At 42.5% G+C, this 19,990-nt stretch overlaps 1 protein-coding gene across 1 annotated transcript; it reads left to right on the top strand.

The window, feature by feature from the left end:
- The first annotated feature begins 4,297 nt into the window (after positions 1-4,297).
- Positions 4,298-19,179, top strand: LOC121544642 (A-kinase anchor protein 12). Its single transcript, XM_041854650.2, has 4 exons — positions 4,298-4,575; positions 11,929-12,028; positions 12,294-18,460; positions 18,573-19,179. Exons 1-3 carry the CDS (start codon positions 4,459-4,461, stop codon positions 18,419-18,421), a joined length of 6,345 nt encoding a protein of 2,114 aa, XP_041710584.1. The 5' UTR covers positions 4,298-4,458; the 3' UTR covers positions 18,422-18,460; positions 18,573-19,179.
- The last annotated feature ends 811 nt before the right edge of the window (positions 19,180-19,990 follow it).

The raw sequence follows: 19,990 nt of genomic DNA, 5'->3' as shown, positions 1-19,990 counted from the left end.
TTTTTTACCGATCTACCAATATTATATATTATATAATATTTGTATTGTATAATATAGTATTGTGGTAACTACTCATACCACTATTGATAACTACTTTATTGAGAAAAATATATACTTACTATAACTGTGATACTGTATGTGGTTGTCCCTCCTAGCTATCTTAAGAGCGTCTGCTAAATGACTAAAATGTACACTACCGTTCAAAAGTTTGGGGTCACTTAGACATTTCCTTGTTTTCGAAAGAAAAGCAAATTTTTTGTCCATTAAAATAACATCAAATTGATCAGAAATACAGTGTAGACATTGTTAATGTTGTAAATGGCTATTGTAGCTGGAAACGGCTGATCTTTAATGGAATATCTACATAGGTGTACAGAGGCCCATTATCAGCAACCATCAGTCCTGTGTTCCAATGGCACGTTGTGTTTGCTAATCCAAGTTTATCATTTTAAAAGGCTAATTGATCATTAGAAAACCCTTTTGCAATTATGTTAGCACAGTTGAAAACTGTTGTGCTGATTAAAGAAGCAATAAAACTGGCCTTCTTGAGACTAGTTGAGTATCTGGAGCATCAGCAATTGTGGGTTCGATTACAGGCTCAAAATGGCCAGAAACAAATAACTTTCTTCTGAAAATCGTCGGTCTATTCTTGTTCTGAGAAATGAAGGCTATTCCATGCGAGAAATTGCCAAGAAACTGAAGATCTCGTACAACGCTGTGTACTACTCCCTTCACCGAACAGCGCAAACTGGCTCTAACCAGAATAGAAAGAGGAGTGGGAGGCCCCGGTGCACAACGGAGCAAGAGGACAAATACATTAGAGTGTCTAGGGCCTCACAGGTCCTCAACTAGCAGCTAATTAAATAGTACCCACAAAACACCAGTCTCAACGTCAAGTGTAAGGTTCTGTATTTATTTTCTTAGTTCACCTTGTGTTCTTGAACGTAGCCCTGTTTCTTTGTGTTCTTGAATGTAGCCCTGTCTTTCATTTTTGTTCATTGATTTCACCTGTTTTAGTTACTCACCTGGTCTCATCAGCTCCTTATTTAGTTCAGCTCTTTCTGTTTGTGCCTTGTGAGGTATTGTTCGTTTTGACTCTACTAAGCCTTTTCCTAGCTCGTTTGTGAGAACCAGTTTTAGCCTTCAGTCCTAGTTTTGTTTCACCTGCCTGTTCGCCTACCTGTGTATGACCATTGCCTGCCTGTGACCACGATTCCTGCCTTCTGCGAAGGTGCAATAAACACCTGCCGCGCTCTGCGCGTGAATCTACACCTTTTTCTCCCTGAGTATTCATTACAAACAGTGAAGAGGCGACTCCGGGATGCTGACCTTCTAAGCAGAGTTGCAAAGAGAAAGCCATATCTCAGACTGGCCAATATAAATAAAAGATTAAGATGGGCAAAAGAACAGACACTGGACAGAGGAAGATTGGAAAAAAGTGTTATGGACAGACATATCGAAGTTTGAGGTGTTCGGATCACAAAGAAGAACATTTCTGAGACGCAGACCAAATGAAAAGATGCTGGAGGAGTGCTTGATGCCATCTGTCAAGCATGGTGGAGGCAATGTGATGATCTGGGGGTGCTTTGGTGGTGGTAAAGTGGGAGATTTGTACAGGGTAAAAGGGATCTTGAAGAAGGAAGGCTATCACTCCATTTTGCAACACCATGCCATACCCTGTGGACGGTGCTTGATTGGAGCCAATTTCCTCCTATAACAGGACAATGACCCAAAGCAGAGCTCCAAACTATGCAATAACTATTTAGGGAAGAAGCAGTCAGCTGGTATTATGTCTATAATGGAGTGGCCAGCACAGTCACCGGATCTCAACCCAATTGAGCTGTTGTGGGAGCAGCTTGACCGTATGGTACGTAAGAAGTGCCCATCAAGCCAATCCAACTTGTGGGAGGTGCTTCAGGAAGCATGGGGTGAAATCTCTTCTGATTACCTCAACAAATTGACAACTAGAATGCCAAAGGTCTGCAAGGCTGCAAATGGAGGATTCTTTGACGAAAGCAAAGTTTGAAGGACACAATTACTATTTCAATGTCCTATTCATTTTGCTATATTTCCTATTCAAACTCATTTCATGTATGTTTTCATGGAAAACAAGGACATTTCTAAGTGACCCCAAACTTTTGAACGGTAGTGGATGTTGATCCATCCTCAGTTTTCTCCTATCACAGCCATTAAACTCTGTAACTGTTTTAAAGTCACCATTGGCCTCATGGTGAAATCCCTGAGCGGTTTCCTTCCTCTCAGGCAACTGAGTTAGGAAGGACGCCTGTATCTTTGTAATGACTGGGTGTATTGATACACCATCCAAAGTGTAATTAATAACTTCACCATGCTCCAAGGGATATTCAATGTCTGCTTTTTTTTTTTTTTTTTTACCCATATACCAATAGGTGCCCTTCTTTGCGAGACATTGGAAACCCTCCTTGATCTTTGTGGTTGAATCTGTGTATGAAATTAACTGCTCGGCAAGTCAGACTCATGAAAGTTGAATTATCTGAGAAATCCTTTGAAGGCAGGCAACATGAGAGAACCGTTTCAAACTTGTTCTTCTGTGGGGTTGGGTTGTTTACCCTGCATGCTCGTGGTGCTCCGTTCACATGCCCCCGTTTAATCCTCAAATCTCATTATGAAGTTCGGCTCCTCCGTCTCCAGAATAACATTTGACCAGTCAGTTGATTTGGATTACATATATTTTTCAGAGGAGCAAAGTTCTTACTCTTTTTAAAACTCTATGACTGTAGTCCCGTGTAGCTCAGTTGGTAGAGCATGGCGCTTGCAACGCCAGGGTTGTGGGTTCGTTTTCCCACGGGGGGCCAGTATGAAAATGTATGCACTCACTAACTGTAAGTCGCTCTGGATAAGAGCGTCTGCTAAAATGACTAAAATGTAATGTAAAATGTGTCCAAATGGCACCCTTTTCCCTATGTAGTGCATCCATAGGGCTCTGGTTAAAAGAAGTGGCCTATAAAGTGAATAGGGTGCCATTGGGAGGCACCAATGTCTTTACACATGGCCCTTTGCTGTTGAAGCTTTGTCCAAGTGCATCATCATGGCTGTGTTAGCTAATGAGCAGAGAGGATTTAAATATGTTCATTTGGGATTAAACTAAAAGGAGAGTATGATCCTAGAACTGTCAGCTTCCCTCGACATTGAAGATAAACCATCCACGGTTTCATGAGGGCAGAAAGAACTGTCAATTTCAACATGGAAATGTAATGGTTTGTTGTCAATTACAGTACTGGTATATATCACACTTTCCATTTCTACGAACAAGCTAGTTTTTCTAAACAATTTATAATTTGTTACGATGAGTTTATGTTCAAGAAAGAAAAAAACACCGATCTGTTTTTTAACCTTTATTTAACTAGGCAAGTCAGTTAAGAACAAATTCTTATTTACAATGAAGGCCTACACCGGCCAAACCCGGACGACGCTGGGCCAATTGTGCACCGCCCTATGGGACTCCCAATCACGGCCGGTTGTGATAAAGTCTGGAATCGAACCAGGGGGTCTGTAGTGACGCCTCAAGCACTGAGATGCAGTGCCTTAGACCGCTGCACCACTCGGGAGCCCCAGGGTATGATCGTTGTGCCTCTGTAACTTTCTCACTCATTATTATTCACGATTAATTCATGACTATCCGCAATCATGGTAGCATCACCATTAATGTAGAAGTGTTCAGAAACATATTATATTCTTATTTACAATAAAAGTGACTCCAAAATGACACAAAACATTATTGACCATTCATTTCCATTGGGCACAACATCATCTGAAACACAACCAAAACAAACTGCAAATGCATCCAAGTTTGTAGAGTCAAAAGCTTAATGCAGTCATTGCATGCTAGGAGTATGGGACCAAATATGTTGCCTCATATAAAACATTGGATTTCAAATCCAAAATGCTGGAGTATAGAGCCAAATTAAAAGTTTTAGCTTAACTGTCCAAATAAATACATGGGGAGTGTATGTAGGCCTAGTTTATAATGATTACCTATTTGTATGAATCAGGTTCAGATATTCACCTTAAAAAGGAGCTCTTGATTTGATTTATTTTAGTATTAGTGCCTAACTTAAATGGAAGATAGCTGCGTGCGACTGGCCCTCTCTGCCAGTGCCTGATATGCTTGTTGCAATAGTCATCCCAGGACAGGTTCTCAGTCTCTCCGCACTCATAAGACTTGATGCAGCAAGGCAAGGCGTGCCGTAGTGAGTCGTAGGCTACATGTGATAGCGGGGAGGGTGTTTTTCTAAAATAGTTTGCAGGAGGGCCGGACTGCACCATTTGAAAGCCACAGCGTCAGAGCTATCATACCCAACAGCTTTTGCTGCTGTTTTCATTTTGGGGGATATTCTGTGTCATTGACGTCGGCATCGACTCACACAGGTCAGGACAGGACAGGACAGGACAGGAGCGGGAGCCGCTACGGTTTTGATCATGGGGGCGAATGAATCTGCGCAGCCGGAGGATAGCAGCAAGCTCCAGGACCGGGACGCAGTGGCGGATGAGGAAAGTGCGAACGATGTCCAGGATGGCGAGCGTACTGATGCCAAGGTAAAAAATAAATTATAGCAGATTGATGTATTAATAACTAACCGAACGGGAAATATATTTATATATCTACAGCATCAGTGTGTAGCCTTTACATCCCTAAATAGCTACAGTGGAATTTATGGAGTGTTTTAAATGAGTGGACAAAGGAGTGCATAAAGAATCAACACACTGTTACATTAATGATGAATGTTTTTGTTGTTGTTTTTTTGTATTCTTATCAAATGGTAGGCCATTATTAGCCTATTTTAATCAGATAATGTATTTATGTCTCCTGGCATTTAGTGAAAGGCTTCTATCGCTAATTAAACCCACAATAATAAAGAGGAGATGCTTCTCAACTGTCTGAACTGTTATTCTTGTCGGGCTGTAGTGATAAGGCTTGTCATTCAGTTGATTGAAGCGTGAGCCCCAGTGCCAAATACCTAGTTTAACAAAAAACACAACCACTTGCAGTTGATACAGTATCGGTTTTATCTGCTAAGTATACCACTGCATACCAAATTATTATAGGCTATAACCTATATCAAATTAAAAGGGTTACATGGTTCACTATTGGAAACTATCCAACTATTATCTTTCCAGGATACATATTAGCCATATCTATTACTAAAAAGAGAAGACATTTTACAATCATAGATTATACAATATACACTATATATACAAAAGTATGTGGACACCCCGTCAAATTAGTGGATTCGGCTATTTCAGCCACACCTGTTGCTGACAGGTGCATAAAATCGAGCGCACAGCCATGCAATCTCCATAGACAAACATTGGTGGTACACTCTAAAAAGTAAAGGTTCCTGGAGGATCCTTTAGGGGTTCTTCAAATTGAAACTGTGGGGGAACCCCTATAAGTTCTTCAAAGAACCCCTTTTAATGGATCCTTAAATAACCTTTTGAAGAACCTTTAGGGGTTAATTTTTGAACAACCCCCCCTCCCCTATTATTATTATTATTAATTAATAATAATATGCATAACAATAACAACAATAACACTATGTTTTAGTTGTCAGTGTTTATTATGATTTTAGTGGCAAAGCAGAATAAAAAAATCTAAATATGAGGTAAACTCCCAGCAGAGCCCCAAGTCCAATGTGTATTTCCTCTGGCGTGTTGATGTTAATGTGTTGATGTTCTCTGTATCCATAGCTAGAATGATTTTGCAGTGTATGGTAATCAAACAGGTTTCCTGTTATATTCATCAGAGGTGTAGGGAGGGTGAAGTCTGTGAATCCAAAAAATTGTAATTATACAGATGTTTAACAAAACATGCACATAACAGTATTCATACCTTGGTTTTTGTGATAAACGTGAATGAAAAAAACTTTTGATAATGGTTTTCATACACATACCTTGTCCATAATGTAGAGGCCTATGGGATATTCATTGAAGAGGTAAGGGGGAGGATGGTACATGTGATCTTCATAACATACCAATACCAATTGACATACTTTCGTATGCCTCCACGTCTGTATACCTGCAGACACAGACACAAAAGTGAGCAGTTCATTCATCTGCACCCAATACAGCTAGCCGTCAACATTTTCTTATAGCATACATATTCTTACCTCTTTGTTGATTGATATACACTGAATTATGTCCATTTTCTGTTTTAGAAAGATTTGCACAAATATGAAAATATAGATGGTATCATCATAAAACAATATAAATGTAGATCATACAAGGGACAAACCTTAGCTTCAATTAAGGAGATGTTAAAACATTTAGTTTAGTGCCTGCACCTGCTGTCCTTTCAAATCCAAATGTTTCAGTTGGGCAGTTAGGTTCCTGCAAGAACCCCCACCAACTAAGGAGGTTCCTCGATGAACCCCACCTCCTATGGGGTTCTTGGAATAACCTTTTGGGGGCAATTTTCAGTGCCAAGAACCCTAAGGTTCTTCAAAGAACTTTAAGGATCTTAGAAGAACCCTTGTTGAACCCCTAATTTTTAGAGTGTAGAATGACCTTACTGTAGAGCTCAGCAACTTTCAACGTGGCACCGTCATAGGATGCCACCTTTACAACAAGTCAGTTTGTCAAATTTCTGCCCTGCTAGAGGTGCCCCGGTCAACTGTAAGTGCTGTTATTGTGAAGTGGGAACATCTAAGAACAACAACGTCTCAGCCGCAAAGTGGTAGGCCACACAAGCTCACAGAACGGGACCGCCGAGTGCTGAAGCGCGTAGTGCGTAAAAATTGTCTGTCCTCGGTTGCAACACTCACTATGGAGTTCCAAACTGTCTCTGGAAGCAACGTCAGCACAAGAACTGTTCGTCGGGAGCTTCATGAAATGGGTTACCATGGCCAAGCAGCCACACACAAGCCTAAGATCACCATGCGCAATGCCAAGCGTCGGCTGGAGTGGTGTAAAGCTCACCGCCATTGGACTCAGTGGAAACGTGTTCTCTGCAGTGATGAATCACGCTTCACCATCTGGCAGTCCGACGGACGAATCTGGGTTTGGCGGATGCCAGGAGAACGCTACCTGCCCCAATGCATAGTGCAAACTGTAAAGTTTGGTGGAGGAGGAATAATGGTCTGGGGCTGTTTTTCATGGTCGGGCTAGGCCCCTTAGTTCCAGTGAAGGGAAATCTTAATGCTACAGCATACAATGACATTCTATACAATTCTGTCATTCCAACTTTGAGGCAACAGTTTGGGGAAGGCCCTTTCCTGTTTCAGTATGACAATGCCCCTGTGCAAAAAGCGAGGTCCATACAGAAATGGTTTGTCGAGATCGGTGTGGAAGAACTTGACTGGCCTGCACAGAGCCCTGACCTCAACCCCATCGAACACCTTTGGGATTAATTGGAACGCCGACTGTGAGCCAGGCCTAATCGCCCAACATCCGTGCCCGACCTCACTAATGCTCTTGTGGCTGAATGGAAGCAAGTCCCCGCAGCAATGTTCCAACATCTAGTGGAAAGCTTTCCCAGAAGAGTGGAGGCTGTTATAGCGGGGGGGGGGACCAACTCCATATTGGAATGAGATGTTCGACGAGCAGGTGTCCACATACCTTTAGTCATGTAGTGTATCGCCATTGTAAAACGTGTTCTCTTTTTGGTCATGGATATGACTAGATACAGTACATGTAGGCTATTCTATTGTTTATTTCTATTGACTTTCTTAATTCCTAGGCTACCTCCAATAACATGGAGTCAATATAATTTTCACAATACATAGGCTATCATAGCCATGGAGATCCTATTAAATACTAGCGATTTGACCCAGTGTATGGCTGTGGATTGCCTGCATGGTTTGAATGGAATGTTGCCATATTGGCAGTTAATTTGAAACACTTATGGAATCATTCCTCTAAAACTGTATGAAGAGCTAGCTAACAAACATACAGTTCAAATTCATTATTTTACACAATATCTTATCACAGCACTGGCAAACCATGGCAAACCATGGTTGACCAACTCCTTGACCAACATGGCTGACCTTTATACCATCAGAAGAAGGTTAATGTCCATTCTAATATTCTAATTCCTAATTCTATGACCATAGCTTACTTTTACTTATTTCATTAGGCTACATACAGTATGACTTCAAGTTAATAGGCATGGTGAAAGAGAGGGAAACACATCTACAGCTCTGTAAGGGACCTGACTGTTCATATTCAATCACACATTGTGCCACTGTCCTTTTTGACACTTCTCTGCAAGTCAATGTTTGGCTTTTGATTGTGTGTTGATATGTTTATGCTGCCTCTTAGTCAGGTCTTCCCTGGGATAAATATGTAATCCTCAATGGGACAAACCTGGTAAAGAGGTACACCATCTTCTGTGTCATTTTATTATTTGCACAATCATGGGCCAGTTTTTTACTTTCTACCATATTGTTCCAGTTGTTGGAGACCATATAATAGAATACCAGTGGAAAATGCTACTAGTGGAACGATGACCTTTCATTCTTAGATGTATCTAAGTTAAGCTTGGGTCCCTGAAGGGAGAGAGATAGAATTTCACCTTATCTGCACTCTGTATAGAGCTACATTGATTATCTACGTACTGTAACAAGACATGATGAACTCCACTGTGGACATGCAGGAAGTCTGTTAGCTGTGTCTTTGGGGACTCAAATTCCTAAATAAATACTTTTGTTACACCTTATAACTTTCATGACTAAGCCATTATAAATGATAAATTATAAATGTGTAAATGTGCATGCTTATAAATGCTTAACAAACCTTGACAAATAAAATAATGTTTTTCGTTGTTGTATGTGAACACTGATAAATAGTTAATTCATGCACATTCACGATAAGTTATTACCAAACGTTATCACTTCTACTCTCTTTTGTTCTGATTTGATGACCAACTTAGATATTCTTTAAGGAATGATACATAAACAACAACAATGGCTTTGTTGCTGATAGAAGATGTTGTCCTAAGAGCATTAAAGTGGGTCTCTCTCTCTCTGTGTGTGTGTGTGGGAGTGTATGCTGTTTTAGAGGTCCAGGGATGGATAGAATCATGAGTCAGCAGCAGCTATGGTCCAGCCAACTGAGCCAAATGTCTCTATATATAGACAATGTTAGCATCCCAAATGGCACCCTATTCCCTATTTAGTGCACTTCTTTTGACCAAGGCCCATAAGGCTCTGGTCAAAAGTAGTGCACTAAATAGGGAACAGGGTGCCATTTGGGACACAGACTATAGAGGTACTTAGTCTGTAGAATGCTTCACTTTGCTTTACTAAGTGAAGACAGACAGCAAAACAGGGAAAGTAGCTGTGGGTTGTTCAGTCTGTCACTAAAAGTCACAAGATTATGTCACAATGTAAAAGTGATGTCATGAAATGAGGAACCAATGTGCAATGTTTATTTTGCACCTTGTCTCATGCATATTGGTTCAAAAACAGTGTAGCAAGCATCAAACATTACCATATTATAGAAATAAATGAAGACGTGCACCTTGCTGTGTGTTTGTCAGCATTTTCTTTTTACTGCAACGTTATATTTTCTTATTACAATGTTATTCTAATGTTATCGGTCAGCAGGTCAATAAGGTCAAAACAATGCATGAATTGATTGACTGGAACCACAAACAGTGATGCAACATGGCGACAAACATTTAATTGTTTAATATGAGACATACTGACACCCCCCAATGCCCATTTGCTTTCTTCATTGTTGTCTAGCATTCATAGAATGGCAAGCATCATAAATGTAGGTGTCTCCTCGTAATACATTTCAACACAGCACAGACCTTGCTGTTAATCACCTGTGCCTGTGGTTCCTTTTAGTAACCAAGTTCTCCAAATTCTCCAAGAACACTTGTCTGAGGTTTTCCGGATGCAAAATTATCATAACTTCATAGACATCCTGGTTCCGGAGTTGAAAGCAATAAATAATTTTTGTAGATAACATGCTGTCCCCCCTTTCTCCCAAGGGAAAATATGACTGAAGAAAGTGACTTCTCATACATTTAAGCTATGCAGTGCATTGGGAAGTATTCAGACCCCTTTACTTTTTCCACATTTTGTTATGTTACAGCCTTATTCTAAAATGGATTTAAAAAATAATAATAATCCCCTCATCAATGACCTCCCGAGTGGCGCAGTGGTCTAAGGCACTGCATCGCAGTGCTAGCTGTGCCACTAGAGATCCTGGTTCGAATCCAGGCTCTGTCGTAGCCGGCCGCGACCAGGAGACCCATGGCGCGGCGTACAATTGGCCCAGCGTCGTCCAGGGTAGGGGAGGGAATGGCCGGCAGGGATGTAGCTCAGTTGATAGAGCATGGCGTTTGCAACGCCAGGGTTGTGGGTTCGATTCCCACAGGGGGTATGAAAAAAGTTATTATAATAATGTGACTAACTGTAAGTCGCTCTGGATAAGAGCGTCTGCTAAATGACTAAAAATGTAAAAAATGTCAAATCAATCTACAGACAATACCCCATAATGACAGAAGCAAAAACAGTTTAGAAATGTTTGCTAATTTATAAAATTAAAAATTCTGAAATATCACATTTACATAAATATTCAGACCCTTTACTCAGTACTTTGTTGAAGCACCTTTGGCAGCGATTACAGACTTGAGTCTGCTTGGGTATGATGCTACAAGCTTGGCACACCTGTATTTGGGGAGTTTCTCCCATTCTTCTCTGCAGATTCTCTCAAGCTCTGTCAGGTTAGATGGGGAGCGTCGCTGCACAGCTATTTTCAGGTCTCTCCAGAAATGTACGATCGGGTTCAAGTCCGTGCTCTGGGTGGGCCACTCAAGGACATTCAGGGACTAGTCCTGAAGCCCCTCCTGCGTTGTCTTGGCTGTGTGCTTAGGGTCGTTGTCAGTCTGAGGTCCTGGAGCAGGTTTTCATCAAGGATCTCTCTGTACTTTGCTCTGTTCATCTTTCCCTCGATCCTGACTAGTCTGCCGCTGAAAAACATCCCCACAGCATGATACTGCCACCACCATGCTTCACCGTAGGGATGGTGCCAGGTGCCAGGTTTCCTCCAGATGTGATGCTTGGCATTCAGGCCAAAGAGTTCAATCTTGGTTTCATCAGACCAGAGAATCTTGTTTTTCATGGTCTGAAAGTCCTTTAGGTGCCTTTTGGCAAACTCCAAGCGGGTTGTAATGTGCCTTTTACTGAGGAGTGGCTTCCGTCTGGACACTCTACCATAAAGGCCTGATTGGTGGAGTGCTGCAGAGATGGTTGTCCTTCTGGAAGGTTCTCCCATCTACACAGAGGAACTCTGAAGCTATGTCAGAGTGACCATCGGGTTCTTGGTCACCTCCCTGACCACGGCCCTTCTCCCCCGATTGCTCAGTTTGGCCGGGCGGCCAGGTCTAGGAAGAGTCTTGGTGGTTCCAAACTGGAGGCCACTGTGTTCTTGGGGACCTTCAATGCTGCAGACATTTTTTGGTACCCTTCCCCAGATCTGTGCCTCGACACAATCCTGTCTCGGCACTCTACGGAAAATTCCTTCGACCTCATGGTTTGGTTTTTGCTCTGACATGCGCTGTCAACTGTGGGACCTTATACAGACAGGTGTGTGCCTTTCCAACTCATGTCCAATCAATTGAATTTACTACAGGTGGACTCCAATCAAGTTGTAGAAACATCTCAAGGATGAGCAATGGAAACAGGATGCACCTGAGCTCAATTTCGAGTCTCATAGCAAAGGGTCTGAATACCTATGTAAATACGGTATCTGTTTTTTATTTTTTATAAATTAGCTAAAATTTCTAAAAACCAGTTTTCACTTTGTCATTATGGGGTATTGTGCGTAGATTGGAGGGGATTATTATAAGGTAACAAAATGTGGAAAAGGGGAAGGGGTCTGAATACTTTCCGAATGCACTCTATATTAGGTATATTTAAAATGTTCCCTTCTCCCTTGTAGTTACTCCAAAAGAATGGACAGATCTCTGGACTGAGTGAAAAAGCAGAGGACCAGACTGAGGAAGTCAATGGCCTGTGTGAAGACGGAGTCATTGCAGAGAGTGAGTCATCACAGTTTGGAAGAGCGTTAGTTTGTGTGTGTCCGTATGAGAAAAGGATTTACTTTTAGTTTCTTGATAAAGAGTTCAGTTGTTTCCTGAAGTTCTTAAAATGTTATGATATTGGTTTACACTTCACATTAAGCTTTTATAGGGGGGCTGTAAAGAGTTTATAAGTAGTTTATAAATTATTAGTTATTCAAATGAATCAGGCAATTAGCCCACCATTGAACAGTTTTGAGTAATGCATATTTGTTTGTCATTGCAGTTGTTGAGACAAATTCATCTATCGTTTCTCAGAAAGAGGACATTCCAGAGACTATAGAGACTCTCACAGAGGAGTTACCTCCTCTGGAAAAGGCAGACAGTGACGGGAAGGAATCACCGGATGCAGACGACGAAGCATCAACAAATGAGACTGAAACAGAAGTTAAATTGAATGAAGTCAATGATAGTTTTAAAAAGTTATTCAGTTCAATTGGTTTAAAATTCACATTGAAAAAAGACTCCGTCACAACACCAGAAGTGAGCCCTAAGAAAGAAGAGGGCGAAGCACGTACCCCTGAGGACAGCAAGGAGACAGAGACCACTATAGATAATGCTGAGGAGAATACTGAGCAGAGCACACCGGAGGATCTTACTGATGATACGATAAAAGAATGTGTTGGCGATACACCAGAGCTTGTAGATGATACACTAGAAGCGTATATTGATGAAGCACCGAACAAGGTTGTTGCTGATTCCCCAGTGGAACCGGCTGATGATTCTACCTCTCAACCTGTGATGACGGACCTCACATTTGTGGAATTCCTTAATGAAACCACCAAGGAACAGACCACTGAAACGATAGAATCAAAGGAGGAAGTCACACCTGAAGAAGTAGCACAGGCAGAGGGAGAGGCACCAGCAACACCCGTTCCTGTAGTTGAAGAAATGTCTCCATTTAAACGTTTTTTCCTTACAGGAAAAATACACAAGCAGGTCAAGCAAGAACCCAAGAAACAACCCAAGGAGGAACCTAAGGAGGAAGTAATGGAAGAACACAAGGAAGAACCCAAGACAGAACCCAAGGAAGAAGTCAATGAGGAACCCAAGGAAGAAGTCAATGAGGAACCCAAGGACGAAGTCAAGGAGGAAGTCACCCCTACTGAAGAGACAGACACACCAGCACCAACCATTGCGGATGTTGAAGAAGAAATTGTATCCCCGATTAAGAAGTTTTTCACCACAGGAATCTTCGCCGGTTTAAAGAAAAAGAAAAATATTTTAGGAGAGGAAACGCCCAAAGGTGAGACAGTTGAGAAAGAACAGGAACTGCAAAGCATTGAAAAACTGGAGGATGTAAACACACCAGAGGAAGCTGGACTTGAGCAAGAACAAACGAAAGAGGAGATCAGTCCAGATGTTGAGACAATACCGGTCATTGAGGGGAAACAAAATGAGAATGAAGTTCAACTTGAAATTGCGGCCTCAACGTCAGAGATAGTAACAGATTCCCTGACGGCTGAGACATCCAATGTCCCTGAACTGATGAGTAATGTCCCTAAAACTAGTGACAACAGAGAGGATGTTCTTGAAGAGCAGCCAGCTACTGAGGGATTACAGACAATTATCTCAAATGAAGCTGAACTTCTTAGCTTTCAAGAGGAAGCTAAAAGTCAAGGAAGTTCAGTCCAGGATATTCTTGAAGAGCAGTCTCCTTCTTGGGGATGTGTAACAGTTATAACAAATGAAGCTGAAACAAATGAAGCCGAACTTCTTAGCTCTCAAGAGAAAGCGAAAAGCCAGGAAAGTCTTGAAGAACAGTTTCATCCTTGGGGATTCATCACAGTCACAGCGGAGGTTCCTGAAGAGGAGTCAGCTCCTGAGGTATTAATGACAGTTACCTCAAATGAAGCTGAAACAAATAAAGCCGAACTTCTTAACTCGCAAGAGAGAGCTAAAAGCCAAGGAAGTCCAGTCCAGGGTATTCTTAAAGAGCAGTCTCCTTCTTTGGGATTCCACACAGTTATCTCAAATGAAGCTGAACTTCTTAGCTCACAAGAGAAAGCTAAAATCCAAGGAAGTCCACTCAGGAAGCTCTTATATGGGGCTGGTTTGAATAAGCTTTCTAGGAAGCGGAGAGGTAGGAAATCAGATGAGTTGACCGGGTCTGGTGAGCATGTTGCTGAGGATTTACTGTCATCCACAGAGTCAGAGGAGTACCAGAGAGGAGAACGTCCTGACTCTCCACCAAAACAATTAGCAGCAGAGCAGGTAAACATGTCTGCTCCGTTAGGGTCAAGCCACGAATCAGATGGTGATGTAACCTCTGACGGTGAAAGGAAAAAGGATGGCACCTGGACTTCTTTCAAAAAACTAATGACGCCCACAAGACGTCCCAAAAGATCTTCTGAGAGTGAGGATGAGTTAGCACTTGTAGGCTCACATGAGGAGCCAAAGCAAAGTGAAGGAGAGCAGGTACTAGAACGTTTCACAGAAGAGCCCAAAAAGAAAGTAGAAATATCTGTTTCTTGGGAGGCCCTCCTATGTGGATCTGCAAAGAGGAGGGGCAGAAAAACGTCTGACTCAGAGGAGGAGGCACCCATGAATGAAGGTGAAACACTAAGTGAACCTGCAAACACTGCAGAGTCTCCACTGGACAGTTCTCAGGAGGGAGGTTATGAACATTTGACCTCTTCCCCTGAGCAAGCTGTAAGTCCCTTAGGGAGTGAAGGGGGGTCAACATGGAAATCCCTTAAAAAGCTGGTCACCTCAAATAGGAAGGCAAAAACCGAGGAGGTCAGCAAAGCTAACTCACCAGAGCAGATGCCATGTGACAGCGAAATCACCAAAGAGGAGTCTTCATTTTCTCTAAAGAAACTCATCCCTGGACGCAAAAAGCGAAAGCATGGAGGAAAGCAGGAACCAATATCTTCTGACGAGGCAGATAAGGGTGTTGGATCGGATGATGAGGAGGACTCTGAAACGCCAGCAGTGGTCCCCATGTCTGAGTTTGATGCAGAAGAGCTAGGAGAGAAACACATAATATCAACTGAGGCTGTTATAGAAACTCTATTACACATTACAGAAGAAACCCAGCCAGACGTCTCTAGGCTGGTCACCGAATCGGCCATACCCAAAGACACCCTGCCCACTGAAACAGAGAAGGCTCAAGCCAAAGATACTGTGGAGCAGTTGGCCCCATCAACATCCCCCACTGCTACGGAAGACTTTGAGGACCTTACGGAATTCATAAGTAAACATCAGCAACTCAGTGATATACCTGAGGAAGGCTTAATAGAGGAGACCATTGCCACACAAGTGTCCACTGCTGAAGAAGCCACTCGAGATGATACCATAGCTGAGGACCTAATCGAGTTGACATCTGAAGCAGTCACTGCCCCAGAACCTCTAGATGATGAATCAACAGAAATGGTTTCAGCAGTGTCACAGCTGACAGAGGAGTCTCCCAAAACATCAGGCAACACAACGCCTGTGCCTTCAGAATATGAGTTGAAAGAGACAGAGGTACTTCTGCATGAGGTTGTTGAAAACATTAGCAGAACTCCAACTCTCTCATCGGTAATTACAAAAGACCCGCACCTGGAAGAAGTTGCAGTTTCAGTTTCTCCACAAATATTACAGACACCAAAGGAGACGGAAACAACAGTTTTGATAGCTCATGAAAAATCAGACGCGGTTGCAATCTGCACAGGTGAAGAGTCGCAACAAATAGATGCTGTTGATGAAAGGCCAGTGACTCATGTGGTGGAGTGTTCATTAGAAGTCAGCGAGGTAGTACCCACAGAGTTGGCGCCTGAGGAAACGGAAGAGTCTGGTGCTGCAGGAATCACTACAGATGAGGTACACAAAGCTGAAGATGAATCAATTCCAATCATGCATATACAAATTGAAAAGGACCAACAAATAGAATTGGTAAATGAGTTAGAAGAGGCAAGACCAGTATTTGTAGCCACCATTAATTCAGAAGAGAGTGTAGCTCAGGTTGAAGGAAAGGCTATAGCAGAAGACAGTCCACAGCCTGATACAGAGAGCCTGGAAGTGTCGGTCGCTGACAAACTTATTTTCACACAGCCTCTCACGGAGGTCACTCCTGAAGTAGAAGAAAAAGAGGAATTAATGGATGTTTCAGAGGATTCTGCAGACATGGAGAATGCACCAGTTGCAGAAACAACCACATGTGAGGTTCAAGATGTCACTGCTGCAATGCCTGACGTTCTGAAGTTAGAACCATCAGATGTTTTGGAATCTTTGATTGGCATAGTGGCACCTGCAGTAGAATCCCCAGAGAAAATGGATCCTGTGGGTGCTCTAAGACCACTTGTAGGCTCTTCTATGGTTCAGACACTAAAGGTAGGGGACATGGTTGTGATGAAGAATGTGCCATCAGCACAGTTTGTTGATGGTCATGCGATCCAAGTACAAGTGACGGATGCAGAGCTAAAGTCAGCTGAAGAAACTGTTGAAAAAGTGCTTGAAGTAAGCTCAACTGATGTCAATGATCACGAGATTCTAGTACAACAGGTGGATGCTGAGATTAAATCAGCTGAAGCAAATGTTGAGACAACCCTTGAGTTGGGCTCAACTGATGATCACGAGATCACAGTACAAGTGGCGGATGCAGAGCTAAAGTCTGCTCTAGTAATTATTGATAATGTGCTTGAAGTGGGCTTAACTGATGTCACTGATCATGAGATCCAAGTACAAGAGATGTATGTAGAGATTGAATCAGCTGAAGCAATTGTTGATGCAGCTTTTGAGGTGGTCTTAACTGAAGTCAAGGGTCATGAGATCCAAGTACAAGTGACGGATGCAAATGCTGAGATGGGGTCAGGTGAAGCGATTCTGGAGGCAGCCCTTGAGGTGGTTTCCTCAACCGATGTTAAGGAAGTTATAAACATTTGTAACAAAATGGAGGACGAAGGAGAGGGTGAGAATGCCATTAAGGAGATTGAGGAGGACGTGTTTGAAGAGGCAAGCAGTATTATAACTCATGAAATCCTCCAACATGTACAGCAGAACTCATCAGAAGCTGACCCCAATGTTGTACCACAATCAAGTGAAAAGGCTGAAGTTGAATTAACGAGTGAAGCCGAAGTTTCTAAATCACCAGAGGGTACACCAGTGGTCGCAGTTACAGATGCTCAAGGATGTCCAGGTGTAGCTGCACAGGTGCGAAAGAAAATTAACTTATTTGAAAACTATTCCGAACTTAATACTCAGGCAAATGCGCACAAACCTTCAGACAAAGAAACTGAGCCCTCCATTGCTCTCGAAGTTGATACAGTATGTGTGGATAGAACAACTCCAGAGACATTTGCAGAGTCCACATTCGAGGTTGACAAAGTACCAGACGACATAGTTACCAATACATTTGCAGAGTCCTGTTTGCAGTCAAATGTGCAAGAAGTTCATGGAACGGAGGCTGAATTTATTATTGCGTCTGAAGTAGATTCAGACTCTATCAGTGGGCATGAGAAAGAACTGGTGGGAATGGTAGTACAATCAGCAAAAGAATCAGTTGAGTCGTTTGAAAAGAGACTATCTATTGAATCCCATGTCCATATCCATCTCCACATTGAACCCAGAGATGCTGGAGTGGTGTCTGCGGGATTGGATTCACCACCACTTGCTATCTGGCCACCTCCAAGTACTACTGAAGTGAACACTGACAGCTTTCTGAAAGAATCAATAGAAAGTGCAAGTACTACTGCAAAAAGTGCAGTGAATACTGACTGTGTTCCAACAGAATCAATGGAAAGTACTCAAGTTTGTGAAGTCGGTCAAATTGAGCAAACAAATGACACTGCACCTCCTGCGGCACTGCATACCCCTCCAGCGCCACTGCATACGACTCCAGCGCCACTGCATACGACTCCAGCGCCACTGCATTCCCCTCCAGCGCCACTGCATACCCCTCCAGCGCCACTGCATACCCCTCCAGCGCCACTGCATACGACTCCAGCGCCACTGCATACGACTCCAGCGCCACTGCATACGACTCCAGCACCACTGCATTCGACTCCAGCACCACTGGATTCGACTCCAGCGCCACTGCATTCGACTCCAGCGCCACTGCATTCGACTCCAGCGCCACTGCATACAACTCCAGCACCACTGCATAGCCCAAATGAACTAGTGGTGTGCACCCCAAACCCTGAAGCAGAACAGGTAACGATGAATGCAGTAGAGTCTATCCCACACATAGAGGACGAGATTGACCAAGATGTGTGGCTGGATGCTGAGGAAGATTTTGGCACAGTAAAATCACATGTCTTAGAAGTTCTGAGCAACAAAATGGATGGAGGAGTAGAGGAGACGCTGGTCAGTGAAGAGGTCTTTGATATTGCACTTGAGCCTCAAAGCGTTCTGTCCATAAGTGAAACCAAATAAGACTGCAGCCATTCCAACAAACTGACGTATCATGAACTGGTAAGTCAGTCCTTTTAATTTCTCGTTATATTACTTTGAATTTAAGTACTTGAAGGATTATACTGAAATAATGTCCTCCTGAATTTGTTTCTCTCCTTGTTGGTTCAACAAGCTAAAGGAGTGCTGGACTACCAAAAGAACCCCTGAAAGAGAAGGTAGAAGTCCATACACGAATGATGACCCACCACAACGGAGGTAAAGCTGCATCCATCATGACTTCCATTACCAAGCACACTTTTGCATCTGGAGACATTCTTCAGCTCTTTGAAAACATTCATGTTAGTTGCAATGTTATTATATCAGTTCAGTATGTCTGTTAAGTACTTGTACCTCTTTGAATACAATTCTTGTTCCTTTTCATGTCATATTATCAGAAGTTGGAGGTACGATAATGTTTACTATATATTATTTATGTTTGAATTAAGACCATTTTTCCTTCCCTGTTTGTCCTTCCCTTTGCATCAGATACGTTTATTACACACACAGTATCTGAGTTGAGTTTTCTTTACTCATAATCTAATTTGTGGATTGAACAGAAGTCTAACATTTATTTGTATCAACATATAATACACTCACATTACATTCAACACAGGACATATTTACTCCACTGCTCACCAAAAGAATGCAAAGACAAACTGTGATTATATATATACTGTACCAGTCCAAAGTTTGGACACAAATATTTTATATTTCAGATTCTTCAAATAGCCACCCTTTGCCTTGATGACAGCTTTGCACACTCTTGGCATTCTCTCAACCAGCTTCACCTGGAATGTTTTTCCAACAGTTTTGAAGGAGTTCCCACATATGCTTAGCACTTGTTGGCTGCTTTTCCTTCACTCTACCGTCTACAGTGTCACCAGCAAAGCACCCCCACACCATAACACCTCCTCCTCCATGCTTTACGGTGGGAACTACACATGTGGAGATCATCCGTTCACCCACACCGTGTCTCACAAAGACACGGCGGTTGGAACCAAAAATATCCAATTTGGACTCCAGACCAAAGGACACATTTCAACCGGTCTAATGTCCATTGCTTGTGTTTCTTGGCACAAGCAGGTCTCTTCTTATTATTGGTGTCCTTTTAGTAGTGGTTTCTTTGCAGCAATTCGACCATGAAGGCCTGATTCACACAGATGTGTCTGTGACTTGAACTCTGTGAAGCATTTATTTGGGCTGCAATTTCTGAGGCTGGTAACTCTAATGAACTTATCCCCTGCAGCAGAGGTAACTCTGGGTCTTCCATTCCTGTGGTGGTCCTCATGAGAGCCAGTTTCATCATAGCGCTTGATGGTTTTTGCGACTGCACTTGAAGAAACCTTCAAAGTTCTTGAAATGTTCCGTATTGACTGACCTTCATGTCTTAAAGTAATGATGGACTGTCGCTTCTCTTTGCTTATTTGAGCTGTTCTTGCTATAATATGGACTTCTTCTGTATACCCCCCCCCCCCCAACTTTGTCACAAACACAACTGATTGGCTCAAATGCATTAAGAAGGAAAGAAATTCCACAAATTAACTTTTAAGA

This window comes from Coregonus clupeaformis, chromosome 29 (assembly GCF_020615455.1).
Source record: "Coregonus clupeaformis isolate EN_2021a chromosome 29, ASM2061545v1, whole genome shotgun sequence".
In the NCBI taxonomy this organism is placed as follows: domain Eukaryota; kingdom Metazoa; phylum Chordata; class Actinopteri; order Salmoniformes; family Salmonidae; genus Coregonus; species Coregonus clupeaformis.
Note: the sequence above shows the minus strand (reverse complement) of the source record. Positions and strands in the feature narration are given on the sequence as shown.

Excerpts from the sequence above, each read along its gene's own strand:
- LOC121544642 (XM_041854650.2), top strand. The coding sequence starts at position 4,459 with ATGGGGGCGAATGAATCTGCGCAGCCGGAGGATAGCAGCAAGCTCCAG. Across the intron at positions 4,576-11,928 it reads GCGAGCGTACTGATGCCAAG|TTACTCCAAAAGAATGGACA; the intron begins GTAAAAAATAAA and ends TCTCCCTTGTAG. Across the intron at positions 12,029-12,293 it reads AGACGGAGTCATTGCAGAGA|TTGTTGAGACAAATTCATCT; the intron begins GTGAGTCATCAC and ends TTGTCATTGCAG.